Genomic DNA, 14757 nt, shown 5'->3' with positions numbered 1-14757 from the left:
TTCTAATACCAAGTGTAAGGACCAGCAAGCCTGTCTGTATTCCTGACTCCCTTCCTGCCTCTACCGAAACAGGCACTCGAATGTTTCCTCAGTAACCCTGCCTCACCCAGCTTTCCTCTCTGAGCCGTCGCAAGGCTGCTGCCAGCTCTGGCACTATTGCTACCAGCAAGACTGTTCTCTTCCTTCTTCCTGTGGCCCCATCTCAGCTTATTCAGCACTGTGAGGCAGAAGTTTGCCTTTAGGGATTAAGGATGCGCACCCCCTTGCAGAAAACGCAACCAGAAGGGCATCTGCCATCACCTTTGGGCTTCTGGGGACGGGAGCGGCTGGTGAGGGGAGGGGGGCCTCCACAGCGCTGATCGGTCTCAACTGTGGGGCAGGGGCGACCCCTGGTGGTCACGGAGATTACAGCCCTCAACCCCAACTCGCAGGTGGAAGTCGGAGCCGAGCACTTACCTTGTTCAGGATCCAGTCAGCATCTTCAATGGCTCTTTTAATAATCTGCTGGATCCTCTCAGGGCTGTCTTCATCCGAATGAACTCGGAAACTCTGGAGGTTTAAGCATATGGAAAGATGACTAGGCAAAAATCCCAGGACTGGCAGCTTCAGAGCAGCAGTTGTGGGCCAGGCACACTGTGGGCACTGTACACTCAGCATCACTCTTACCCCTCCACAGACAGTTACGATGATCACACCCTGAGAGGAGGAAACAGGCTCAGAAACCCTACCTTGCCGTTAAGCAATGGCACCAGCATTTGAATCCTGGACTATCTAACTACACAGCCTGTACTCCTACCAGCAGGGCAGCCGTGAAAAGGAAGACTGGCCCCAAGCTAAAAGGTTATCGGGTAGCAGAGGCCTGAGGGAAACTTCCATCTCTCTGCTTCGTTTGCTCTTCCCAGGAAGCTGCTTTCACCAGGCTGAGCTCTCTGCATGGCTTCACCACAGAGAAGAGCAGAGTTTCTCCAGACCCATGCTGGAAAGCCATGCAGGGAAGGGAGGGGCAGTGGAGAGGGTGGCTTTGGAAAATCCAGCCAGGCCCAAAGCAGAGCAATGCAGGGCTGCTGTTTGCTTTGACGAGATGTTCACCTTTGAAAAGCAACATGAGATTCAGGTTCACTGGTGTGGCTCTCATGGCCCTTCAAAAGAACTGGTTACTTCCTCTGATATGTCACTCTCAACCCCACACGTCCTCCTACTTATCTTTAGGAGCACCTCAAATGCTCACCTCCAGGAAGTCCTCCCAGACTCCCTCAGACAGCTAACTACTCCTTCTCTATGTTTCCACAACCCTCTGTTACTACCTCTATTTTTTTACTTTCCATACTATATTTATACAAATTTCAGCTTTTAACTTTTTATTTGGAAATAATTTTTAATCTACAGAAAAGCTGCAAGAATATTACGAAAGAATTCCCTACCAGAATCACCAACTGTTACTACTTTGCCACATTTGCTTTATCATTCTCTATATGGGTTTGTATAAAAATTTTTGGAAGCATTTAAAGTTTCAGGTATCATGACCTTAACCCCTGAATACTTTGGGTATGTAAGCAAGGGCATTATCTTACATAACCACAGTAATCAACTTCAGAAAATTGAACACTGATATAATACTGTTATCTAATCTACAGTCCATATTCCAGCTTCATGAATTTCCTCAATAATGCCCTTTACAATCATTGCTTTTTCTGGTCCAGGATCCAATCTGGGATCACTCCTTACACTTGGTTGTCACATCTCTTTAGTCCCCTTTAAACCAGAGCAGTCATCTGCCTTTGTGTTTCAGGACGTTGACACATTTGACGAGCACAGGCTGGTTATGTGGTAGACGGTTGCTCAGTTTGGGTTTACCTGATGTTTTCTCATGATTAAATTCAGGTTGTGCATTATTGGCAGGTATGCCTGTCAAAATGATGTTATGTCTCACACTCTATTTTAATTATCTGTTTAGCTGCCTTATTCAAGCCCTGGCACAGAGCTGCTGTGCTGGGTGCATCCTGTTTCCAGAACAGAAACCAGAGAGAGGAGCTGGGCTGACCAGCACTGCTTTCCGGTGGCTCTTACGGAACTGCCACCCCCAACCCCACCACCGGAAAAACCATCCCTGCCCACTGCCCCTGGCCCCCAACCCTGTGATAGGCCCCCTATTACAGGAAGCCCCCCACCCCAAGCCCAGTGGACCCTACTCCCACCTGCCTGACAGCATGCTTATAATGCTCCTGGATGCCCTTGGTTGGCAGCTGCCGGCAACAGCGCAGCAGGTATCGGTAGAGCTGCAGCGGCCTCTGGACCAGCTCTGCCCCCGGTAGCGGGGCCATCTGCAAGGCCTCTGTCCCTGGAAAACACAGAGCATCACTTCTAGGCATCAAGCCAATACTCAGCCCTGGCCCCCAGCTTCCAGCGCTCTGGGAAGCAGACGTATTTGATACAGTACGGAGCCGGGTCCCCAGGGAACCCAGACCCCGAGCTCAGGCTGGGCATTCGGTCCTGCAGAAGTCTCAGCTCAGAGCAGGCCTGCAAGGACCAAAGGTGAGAGGCACAGCCTCATCCTGTCGTCTTCCTTCTGGAGACCAGCTTCAGGTGGTGGATGAGGAGGTGTCATGCCAGGAGGAATAAGGGAGATGAGCAGGAAGATCCTGCGTCACAGTCACTGAGAAACCAGCTGACTTCAGGCAACAGAGGGAAGAATGCCCAGAGGTCTGAGCCTCGCTACTCGAAGTGTGGTCCTGGACCAGTAGCATCGACATCACCCATGAGCTAATTAGAAATGCAATGTCACCCCAGACCTACTGGACAGAACCTGCAATTTAACAAGATGCTCCAGAGGATCCTGCCTGAACCTCTACTACAGCATCTTGCCTGGTGCCCCTGCCTGAAGCCTGTCACTCCCCCAGTCGCCCCCACAGTGACGCCAGAATGACCTTTGGCACCAGTTTCTCGGCTCACCCCAGAGTCAGACACAAGGAACTTCTCCCAGACCTTTTCAGCCGGCAAGTAGGTCACCTCTTGTGCCTTTGCACACACAGCCCCCTCAGCGTGGAGCTCCCTTCCCCGTCTCCTCCATGTGAGGAACTTGTGTTCATCCTTCCAGGGCCAGGTCAGTGTCTCTTCCTCTGGGAAGCCCTTCGTGACTGTCCCTCCCTGGGGGGGTGCAGCGCCACGTTCCTGGAACTGTAACAGCGCTTCCCACACTGCTGGGGATTCATCGGCTGCCAGACCTACTGAGCCTGGCCCGGGCCCCAGTGCTTCGTGCCCTGTTTGCTGAACTGGACTGAATGGAATCTGTTATCTCCTCTGCACAGATTTCCCATCTCTGAGAGAGAGAAGCTCACTGTGTTCCAAATGGAGAAGCTAACAGACCAAGATTAAGTGAGGGGCCTTAGTTTTAAAGTAACATAAAAAGAAGACAATCCCCACCCACTCAAAAAAAAAGAGAACCCGAATACTAAATCTAAATACTAATCTATCTCAAATTAGGAAAGGACACTTGCTAAGGAGCTAGTTTCAGAGGCTCCTTCATTCCATTTCCAGCATATGATCTTCCTGGCAACAATAAATGTCTGTCTCCACAGTTTAAATTTGCCCATTGCTCCTGGTACTATGACCTTTCACTCTGACACTGGGGTGGGCAGGTGGCCGCCTGCCCCTCCCCAATCCTCCCACCTGGTAACACCCTGGGATGAGTCACTGGGAATCCACCCCTTCAGGTCTCAGCCCACAAGGTCTGGGTGGGGCTCCACTCCAGGCCTGAACAATCAGAGCCTTTTATCCACATGGTCACAAGGATGGGCACATGACAAACTGGTCCAATCAGAGCAAATCTCAACACCTCTGCAGGAGTGAGTGGAAAGGCTTCATTCTTTCCCTCTAGACTTGATGCTGAGAGGACTTCACCCTCAGGGAAGCCATCTTGCCTCCTCTTGAAGCCTGAGATTGAAGGCACACAGCAGACGGCAGAGCTGAGACCCTGATTGAAAGCAAGTCTAAAGAAGTCACCTGAGTCCCAAAACTGTGCACCTGAAGGCAGTCCCAGATTTGCCTAGGGTCCCAACAAACCACAGGTTTGGGTTTGTTGTTTTGTCACTTGCAACCAAGAGTCCTAACTGATGGACAGATCTAGCCCTCCCAAATTCTGCTTCACCAGTGAGCTCTGATGGTTCCAGCTCTAAGGAAGAGTGCAAACAGGGCAGGGCTCTTCAAGGTTCTCTTGCCACGTATATCAACCTGCCAGTCCGACTAGTCACACTTCAGCACAACAAACAGAGGGGAGCCACGTATCATGGGGACAGAGACCTTCAAGGGCTACCACAGAGGACATACCACCGAAGGCTAATGGGCAGACTCCACTGGCAGGCTTTCCCAAACTATATAAAGTGCTAATCAAATATTGTAAAATGCTAGTCGTGTAACAGATGGTTACCATCTGCAGTCTTTAAAATTAACACTTGGAAAGAACACAACTTTGTTACATTACTTAAAAACCCAAGCAATACTTAGAAACCAACCCAGCAAGTATGGGCGGGAGATTATTTTCAGCTCAATTATAATACTTAGTCATTCTCAGTAATAACTAGAAGAGAATGCCTGTGTGGGTCCACTCAGACGAGTTAAACTAAAAATGTTTTAATTTAATTTAAAGCATGGGCTTGCTATTAAGGCACAATGAACCTCACAGCATCATTGCTAAATCTGTAGTCAAACCCTGTAGCCCTGGGAACCCTTGCTTCGCATATCCTGCTCTTTGGATTTGACCTTAGCCTCCCCACCTGAGCTCCCTGCCTCTGTAAAGACACCTCTGTCTTCCCAGGCAACCAAACCAAAGCCAGCACAGAGACAACCTGCCTTCTCCTCAATCCCCACGCCACTGGTCTCTAAGTCCTATCAAATTCTACCGCTGGACGCCCCTCAAATCTGTCCCCTCCTCTCTACTTCCACTGCACATCCTCGGTTCAGACTCTCATCACAACTCAGGCAGACACCTGCAAGAGTTCCCAGCAATCTATTGTCTGACAATCTATTCTTCACTCAACAGCCAGAGTGAATCTTTCCAAAACATAAATCGCAGCATGTCATGTTCCTGCCTAAAACCCCTGATGTCCATCCCATCCCTATCACTCATGACAACTTTTCCCAAAATATGGGACAAAGATGAAAATATTTTAAGCAGTATATGGAACATCCTTTTATTGTCATGCTTTTATATTTATTTTCATGTGTAATGAGAAAAAAAAATTCCATAATCTCATAGGTATTATGGCTTACAACAGTTTAAAAAATGAACGGGCAGAAAGGTGATTTTTAAAAATGTATCAAGCAAGTAAGAATGCAGTTGAAATCTGGATATGCCAAGAATCATGAAAGTGGTATTGAACTTTGGAAAAGCACTGGTCTACAGTATAAAATCCATACTGCTTTCTATGGCCTCCAAGACCCCCTCTTGCTCTGGCCCCTGCCCAACACCCCGCATCACATCACCCAACACTGGCTACTGAGTCCAGGCAAACTGAACTCTGATGGCACACGACAGCCTGTGTCATGTTTGCCTGCTATAGTCTCAGCACCGTGACAGAATGCTTGGCATATAACAGATGTATTAAGGTTCTCCAGAGAGGTAGAACCAATCAGATACATATACAGAGAGAGAGAGAAAGAAAGAAATTATAAGACATTGGCTCACATGACTATTGAGGCTGGAAAGTTCAAAATCCGCAGAGCTGATATATCCCAGTTTGAGTCAGAAGGCCGGAAGCTGCTGCAGAACCAGGAAGAGCCAGTGTCCCAGCACGAAGGCTGCGTCAGGCAGGAGAATTCTCTCTCAGTAGGGAAAGGTCTAATTCAGGCTTTCCAGTGCTTAGATGAGGTCCACGCACGTGAGGGAGGGCAATTTACTTAATTCAGTCCCCTGATTTAAATGTTAATCTTATCCGAAAACACCTTCACAGACACACCCAGAATAATGTTGGGCCAAATATCTGGGCACCCCATGACCCAGTCAAGCTGACCCATAAACTTAACCATCACACATGGCTGCCCATCACCTAGTGAATAAAGTCTTACGCTCTTTAGGCTGATGCCAATTCCGAGAGCATCCTTATCTGCCCAGGTTCATCCCTCCTCACTCTTCTACCTGCCAGGCACATTGACAAAAACCACCTATAGTTCCTTGAATGATATAGTAACCATCATCATCGTCGTCGTCATCATTTACAGTTATTATTACAACTGCCTTGCTGAATACTTATTATGTGCTAGGCACTATTCTAAAAATGCACAAGAATTAACTAATTTTAATCTTCTCAGTAACTCTACAAGAGGTACCATTATGCTCTCCTTTTACATATAAAGAAATGGAGGCAAAAAGAAGGGAGGAAATTTGTCCAAGGTCACACAGCTGTGAGAGCAGAAGCCAGGCTTTCCACATGGGAAGTCTGGCTCCAGAGCCCGCGATGAGTGCTGCCTGGAACACTAGCCCCTGCCCCAAAAGGACTTTTATTCATCCTGTAATACATTTCTGTGGTTCTTCCTAACAGCTTCCTTCACCCCCAATTTTCTTTCTAAGGGATGACTCCTTCCCATTGAGTGTGGCCTGCTGAGACTGTGGCCAGTGGCTGCATCTCTCCCGGCCACAAGGAGAGCATCGGACCCAAACTAGGCCACTTGAGTATATGCCACCTCTGGAAACAGGGTCCTGAACATGGTAACAAAGAGCCGGCAAATGAGTTCATGTACCCCTGAGAAGTGTGTCCTGATCAGCTTCTTCCTGCTCTGAACTGTCCTTGAAGGTCCTGCTGCCTGGCCTTCCAGAAATGTCTAGATTCCTGCACGGTTCTCTAGGCTTCTCCCTTGATTCTGTGAGCTCCTAACACTCTTCCAGTGATTTCTTTTTGGTTAATTCCTCCTATCCCTCTTACCCCCACACAGAACTAGACTCTCTTCTTTATTTGCGTGTCCACAGGCTGTTGTACGTGCAGGAATCACCCTGTGTTTGCCTGTCCATCTCTCCCACCAGCCCACGAGGGCAAGGACTGTGTCAGATCCCCCACCTCAGTGCCTCAATGCCTAGCACAGTCCAGAGCACACAGTGGACTCCTCCATCAATGCTTGCTGACTGAATAACCTCAAAATCCAGCCAATCCCCAAGCTTGAGCAAACAATAGCTCAGCCTTCTCCCTGCCTTCAGGCCCTGGAGGTCCAAATGTGGCCGAGACAGCCTGTGCTCCTATAAAGTGAGGACTGCTGCTCTCTGCAGGGTCCTCCATGCCTCGGTACTCCTGGCCATCACCTCTGGCAGAAACACCCTCCCTTTCCCACCCAAATACTCCAGGCCTCTTCCAGTCTCCTCAGCCTCCCTCCAGCTCACCAGCAGGAACTCCCGCAGGCCACTGACGCCTCCTACCTCACTCGGTCTGGAGAGGCCATCAGACGAGAATATCCTTGGCTCCCCACCACCATGAAATTCAGCCTCGCCTGAGAGCCGACTGATGTGTTAGGCATGGTGCAGTTTTACAACTACCCTCTGACAAAAAGCATTGTAATCCCCACTTTGCAGATGTGGAAACTGAGGCTGAAAAGTGGGCTGACATGCCCACGGATACACAACCAGGGAGTGGTGGAGCTGGGATGTGGTCTCTGGCTCCAGCTCCAGTGCTCCAACCTCCCTGAGTTCTTGAAGGAAAGGGGGCCCCTCCTTTTCCAAGGACCAGTTAGGCTCTCAGAGACTCTCTCCAGGATTAATCCAACACCCTTCTGAAACGCCAACTCTTCAATCCCTCCCTATGCTCAGCCAGAATGAGCCTCTAAAAACAAAAATCTCATCTGTGAGCCCCTTGCTTGATATCCTTTAATGGCACCCACAGAACAAACGCTAGGGTCATTAGTATGTGTGCATGGTGATGGAGGGGTGGGGTGTTGAAGACTTTCCCCAATCAACCACCAACCTCTATCTCATCTGTAACCAAATCCCCACGCACTCTACCTTCTTCCCCGCTCAGTCTCCTCTGTCACTTTGTCACTCCCACAGTGCCTGGCACACAGTGGCCACTAAACAGGGGTGTCAGACTGAATCCTCCCTCTCCCCAACAACTTTCAGGCCACTTTTCTGTCCCTGAGTACTGACTGAGTGGAAGAGTGAAGCATGCGGGCCCCAAACCATGGCAAGGCTGATGTGAGGATTAAATAAGAGACATAGATGCCTGGTTCTTGGCAGCAGCTCACTGAATATGAGGTTCCTCTCCCAGGCCCTTCTCTGCCCCTGGAAGAGCAGCAAAAGGGAAAACAATACGTTATGATGCCCTTTTAATGCTTCTACCCAAAATAGGAATGGTCTGCTAAAGAAAGCCTCTGGTGCAGACTGAGGTCAGAAGAGGTTTGTGCATTTCATTGATTCAGTTAGCTCTCTATACATCAGAGAGAAAAAGAAATACGTCTTTTTTTTTACATTTAAATCAAACTACAGATCACGTGAAACTTTTTTAGCTTTTTCCCAAATCAGAACTGAGTTCTGGTTACTCATCCTGCGGCCACCGAAGTAGCAGGCTCTCAGGAAAAGGTGTTAACTTGAATGAACAGAAACAGGGCAAAGTAGGTCACCTTTCAAAAGCAGGATGCCAAAGAGCTGAAAGTGACCTTCTCCCACTTGGTGTCAAAGAATCCCTTCTCATGGCAGGGAGTCACCCACCTTTTCTCACTCAAGGCAGGGCGCTGAAAGTCCTTTCGCTTCTGAGCTAAGATCTGCCCTGTAAAATTCTACTCGCCGTTCTGAGCTCTGCCCTTTGGGGCTAAAGTCTCCCTAACCTACCACCAAGTCCAGTCTGTCATTATTCAAAGTCAATCACCCCAGCCCCCCAGTCATATCTTTTCCGAGATAAGCATCCTGAAGGTGCCGTAACCCCCAATGCTTCTCCATCTCACCGCCCTCCTCTTTCTGGACACACACACATCCCTTCATTATCCATCTCACTCTTCAACGTATTGTCCAGAGAGAAAAACCATGGTTTGCTTGTGTTCTGACTGGCTCCGTGGGCACTGGCGCTCACATGGCAATGCCACCTCCTTTACTTGGGAATCCAAGGAATGCGGCCCAGACTGCATTCTCTGCTCTGGCCCTCACATGGCCCTGGCATTCGGCTCAACGGAACCTTTTCTCCACGAACTATCCTTAGGTCTGTTTCCCCATCCTGTATTTTATTAGTTCAGTCCAGAGTCACAATCTGCCACAATCTCTGGGACACCTGATCCTGTCTGTTACCCAACTCAATTCAGCACAACAAAAGCACAGAAACAATCACATACGAGGTACAAAGCGGGTACAAAGAGAGAAAGTAAGCCCAGCAAGCTGTGTCAGTCACCCATGCAAGGCCATTCTGAGCATCTATCCCACGTGTGACTCTGGACTCAGCCCTAGGACCACAGAGATGAACGGCCTGACATGTTACATGGCTCTCCTACCCCTGGCCTCTGCAGAGCTGATGGCATGTCTTACTACCTACCATTCAGGGAGGGATTAGCATATGTCAGGGAGGTGTTGACAGCTTTGCATGTGTTATCTCAAGTATCCTCACAACAGTCTTATGGAGTGGGTATCATTAGCCCCATTTTACACATGAGGAAACTGAAACTCTTGAGAGGTTAAGTAACTTGCCAGAGGCCACACAGCTAGTACATGGTCAGGTAAGGAATCAAACCTAGGCCTATTTTATTCCAAAGCCCATGCCCTCACCTGCTTCTCACACTACCTATGTCTATATCTGAGCCACTCGCAAATGTTGCCCAGATCAGGGCTAAGGACCCCACTGAGAACTCTCCCCAGGGCTCCTTCAGGACCAGGTCCAAGCATTCATGAAAGCACCTGACTATACTATATCCAGTTCTTGGTTTTCAACCTTCTCCATAAACCCTTGTTCCATGCTTTTCAGAAACCCAAGGACCTCATCTATGGCTTCCCCCTGCATACAGATGAAAAAACAAGTCCCAAGACTAATGTCAATTACACAAAGAAAAGGGGCAACTAGAGAAATACTAAAAAAAAAAAAGCTCTTAGGAAACCCAAGGAGAATGTGACAGAATACAGGAAAAGAGTGAAAATAAAGTCACAAAGGGGATTTCCTGGGAGCCAAATGGTATCACCATTACAGATGCTGAGAAACAAGCCTTCAGCCCCATTTAATCCCACTGTCTTTCCCTAACCTGTGCCCTGACATAGGGCACATAAAAATAAATGGGAAAAAAAAGTCATACATTAAAAAAGAAAGAAAAGAATGGAACTACAGAAAATAACCAGAAATTATGCCTCACTGAGCACTGATAAAGCTAAATTAAGCCTGCACAGGACATTGTTTAAATATGCAATTATTCTTCTGGATGGGTAAAGTCGCAATATAGGAACAGAACGGTTCTGCTCCCCCCCAACTCCGGGGCTCCAGCTTGAACGCATGTTCTCCCAAGCTAGAAACGGGGAACAATCCTCACTCCTCCAGTCTCTCTCCCACATGGTCAAGGCTCTCAAGATCCAGCCCCATGGACACTATCTCGGTTCCCAGCTTTGTAACAATGCCTCCTTATCCAGCCTCTCTCCTTCCAGTCCAGCCCTCACAGTGCCACACTTCCTACAAAACACACCCTCCTCCAAAACCTCTGTGGAATGTTCTTTATCCAAGGCCCTCTGAAGTCTGGTTCCAACTTCTCTCATTAAATTCACCTTCTCTGGCCTTCGGCTTCCTCCTCTGTAAACTGGACAACAGAATATGTACCTCACGGGGGGTTTGCAAAGATCACTCAAGCTAATGTCAGTACACTGCCTAGCCCAGGGGCTGGCACGTGTTAGGTGCTTGGACGTCTTACCCTTTCCTACTCTACCTGGCCACCTGTGTTCCTTGCTGTTTGTCAGCTTCTGGAGGACAGAGACTATGTTAGTCACCCCTCCATAGTCAACAGTGCCCGGTACATAACAGAAGCTCAATAAATGTGTGCTGATGGATTCCCACTTACCAAAGAGGAACTAAAGCCAGGAAGAAGGGGACTGTCCTGAAGTCACAAAGCCAGCAGGTGGCAGAGGCAGGTCTCAAACTCAGATCCTTTGGCTCTGAATCCTCAGCTCTTTCTACCACACCTGCTGTCTCAAAGGATCCTGAACATCACATTTGTCAGCCCAAACCACCCTGGGCCTTTACAGTTTGAAGTGAACCTGGTGAGCTTTTCCAGCCAAAGCAAACCAGAAACATCATCCAAAAGCAAACATGCTGGTTGAAAAGCAGAGCAACCAGCAACCTCAACTGAATCTGGTGATATGAGACTGCTTTGTGCCAATGGCCTTGCCCACACAGGCCACAACACACTCTACTCGAGGGCCAAAGACGGGAATTGATGTATTATACAGCTACCAGGTGTCAGATACTGGGCTGGGTACTTCAAAGGGCCTACTGAAGCTCCAATCCTGTTACTCCCACTTTACAGAGGAAGAAAACTGAGGCTCAAGGTCACACAGAAGAACCAGCTAAGAGCCACAGCTGGGCATCTCCCTTCCTAACTCAAGCTCTTTCTACACACACCCAGGGCTTGTCTCCAAGGACCCTTGAGCTGAGAGCGCCTGGTTTACCCTTTTTCTCTCATGCTCCTCCTCCCTCTGGCCTCCTTGCTTGTCCTCACATACCCAACCACTCTTCCAGGCACCCACGTGGCTCACACGCCCATGTATCCAAGTCTCATTTAAGAGACCTTCTCTGGGGCTTCCCTGGTGGCGCAGTGGCTGAGAGTCCGCCTGCCGATGCAGGTGGACGCGGGTTCGTGCCCCGGTCCAGGAAGACCCCACATGCCGTGGAGCGGCTGGGCCCGTGAGCCATGGCCGCTGAGCCTGCGCGTCCGGAGCCTGTGCTCCGCAACGGGAGAGGCCACAACAGTGAGGGGTCCGCGTACCGCAAAAAAAAAAAAAAAAGAGCGAGACCTTCTCTGACCACACTATAGTCCTTTCTTCTTTCCTTCACAGCATTTCTTTTTTGTTCACGGCATTTTTCACCACGATATATATTTACTTACTTGTTTGTATTCATTCCCCCACTGGAACGTAAGCTCCACGAGAGCAGGAAGTTTATTTTGTTCATGGTTGTATCCCTAGTACAGTACAGAGTCTGACACACAGAAGGCACGTGTGTGCTGAAATAGGCATTGGGCACCAATAAGGTGCTAGCTGCTGGAGTTACGGAAACAATCAAGGCAAGTTCTGACCCCACAGAACTTACACAGTAACAGAGGATAATAAAAACCAAGTATTCAATTATAACTAAATACTACAAAGTGGAATTCAGGTCCCTGAGAGACTGGCTCATGGGGTCCCTCACCCAGTCAAGGGTCAGAGAAGGTTTCTTGAGAAAGGAACATTAAATCTGAGGTCTGAAGGACGAGTAGAGTGTGGCTGGGTGGACGTGGACGCAGAGAGCGCAGCCTGCGTTCTGCGACTAAACTAAAAGACACTGAATTGTGCACTTGAAGTGGGTGAACTGTATGGTGTGTAAAAACAAACAAAAGGAAAGATTAGTCCTAAGGGCTCAGGGGTTTCGGCCACGGAGTGACTTGATCAGTTAGGCAGAAGCGTAAATCAAAAGGTGAAGGTGACTCGAGGTAAGCGCCCTCACGGGGTGCTGCGGACAGTCGGCCCGTGCAGGGGCCACGACTGCTTTTGAAAATGGGCAAACTGAGGCCGACGGCGGAGACGTGTGCCCGTCAGGAACATTCCACCAGCGGGCCCGGCGCCCGCAGACCCCTGGGCTCCCCGTGTCGCCCCCAACCCCCCGGCGTGCTGGGCCTCCTCCGCCCGAGCCGCCCCCGCGAGGCCTGAGGCGCGTCCAGGAACCGCGCTCCGGGGCACACGGCTCTCCGGAGGCAAGGCGGTCGGGGAAGGAAAGGCAGCGGCACTGAGTCTTCCACTAGCCGCGCCAGGGCGAGGACGCCCGAGACCTCACATCCCCAGCCAGTCCCCGCCACCACGGGTGGCTCAGGCCCCCGTGCGCCCACCCGCGCTCCCACCCTCCGCCGGCGCCTAGCGGCTCACCGGCCTCCACAGGAAAACGTCAGCTTCGGACGCGGCGGACGCGGCTACCACCAGTGCGCTTGCGCCCCCGGATCGCCGAAGCACCGCCCCCGGATCGCCGAAGCACCGCCCCTGCAGGGCGACTTGAGCCGAACGCCCTCTATCGGCCGCGCGCGGGACTTGGGGTCTGTTAATGAGGAAACCCTACTGGGTGCCCTTTACCTGATCCGAGTACGCCCGGTTGAAAAAGAAAGCTGTCCCACTCACAACCTTCCTTACCTTAAACACCCACCCTTCCTTTTGGCTTTTGTTACCTCGGATATAAGCCCTGAAGACAGGCTCTCCCCATTTTCCTGAGTATGGATTGCTGCTAAAATATGAGGGTGTTCAAGACCTGTGAAAAGGCTTGCAGAAGGACTTTTCCTAAACCACTCTTGTTGATGACGGGAATTATATTTGGATGGGAATCTGCGTTTTGAGTCATTTCATCAAATTACAGTCCCATAACACCTGTCAAAAGAATAAATATGAGAGTAATAGGCATGCTTCCTTTCAGACCCATCTATAATTATAATTGAGGAAAAGAATACAGAATTTAAACTCACAGCGACTGCCAGTATCATTCTTTGAAAATGAAATAATGCTGTTTTATTAAATAGGCTCTCCCCGCTTTCTAATGTTTAGAGCTAAAGTGCTTCTCTGAATTGATTTAAATACAAGTTTTATATCCTGAAAGAGATAAAGATGAGTCTTTATCTTAAGACAAACCCCCTGTTCAATGATGCCGCTGATCTTCTCTCAGCTGATGCCTAAAAGGGAGTTAGGTTGTTAGTGGATAATATTGCTTCTGTTCACGTCTCTCTTCTCTAGGGCTTTTTAAACCTATTTGTAATGAAAAGGCCGATTTCCTTACGCAGACAGACTCCATGTGTAGCTGATTTAACAAGATAACTTTTTATTTTTCCTTTTTTTTTTCTTTTTCTTTCTTCTTCTTCTTCTTCTTTTTTTTTTTTTTTTAAGGAAAACATTGCTCCCTGGTGGCACCTGGGGATCTCTTTTCCTCCTTTAAGGTAAGAAAAGCAGGAGATATTTCTTAACAGAAGTGTTTTTTAAAGTTTTTCTCTTTTTTTCCTAACCTCCTTTAGAGTCTCCTTCCCCACTTCCTCCCTTCCTTCCTTCCTTCCTTCCTTCCTTCCTTTCTTCCTTCCTTCCCTCCCTCCCTCCTTCCTTCCTTTCTTTTCTTTCCTTCTTTTTTATCCTTCTTCACCTAACATACTAGCCTTCCTCCAAATCATTTGGGGGTTCCTCCCCTGAAATATTCAGATAATGACCTCAATCCTTCAATTTAGTTTCAATATGTAGACTTGGACCAAATATATCTGAAACATATGATTGTACCCTCATAAGTCAGCCCCCTTATTTACACACGCATAGTCAGAGGTGCATCGTTAGTGTTGATCCAATCGATAAATCATTAAGCTTTTAGAGCCCTTTTAAGGAACAATCTGTAGTCACCATCCATTCCTGTTTTCAGCCTTAGGATCACTTAATATTTTGAAGAAATATTACAGTCTGTTCTTTGGCCCTATCTCTCTTTTGTTCCTTGATCGCTATGTTCCCCCATCAGAAACATTGTTCTAATACCTAGATCTTATAAAATATTCAAGATGCAAGCTGTTCACGTTACCTCAGAAAGACTCCACCTTAAGAACCATGGGTGCCTGTTCTGTCTT

At 48.7% G+C, this 14757-nt stretch overlaps 1 protein-coding gene across 2 annotated transcripts in view; it reads right to left on the bottom strand.

Moving 5' to 3' along the window:
• Window positions 1–13363, bottom strand: part of LYRM9 (LYR motif containing 9) — a 36165-nt gene extending 22802 nt beyond the window's left edge. The window contains exons 1-4 of one of the 2 annotated variants that reach the window (XM_089900757.1): window positions 13046–13363; window positions 5681–12494; window positions 2196–2338; window positions 457–549 (exon numbers count right to left, since the gene is read on the bottom strand). In XM_089900757.1, the coding sequence (XP_089756883.1) occupies window positions 457–549; window positions 2196–2321 (219 nt within the window). In that variant the 5' untranslated portion in view covers window positions 2322–2338; window positions 5681–12494; window positions 13046–13363. The remainder of the gene's footprint in view (window positions 1–456; window positions 550–2195; window positions 2339–5680; window positions 12495–13045) is intronic. The other variant, XM_022595884.2, reaches the window with a different exon arrangement.
• Window positions 13364–14757: the final 1394 nt, after the last annotated feature.

Source organism: Delphinapterus leucas, chromosome 19, assembly GCF_059928025.1.
Source record: "Delphinapterus leucas isolate spDelLeu-1000000601 "Yukka" chromosome 19, BTC_Dleu_Yukka2, whole genome shotgun sequence".
NCBI lineage: Eukaryota > Metazoa > Chordata > Mammalia > Artiodactyla > Monodontidae > Delphinapterus > Delphinapterus leucas.
Note: the sequence above shows the minus strand (reverse complement) of the source record. Positions and strands in the feature narration are given on the sequence as shown.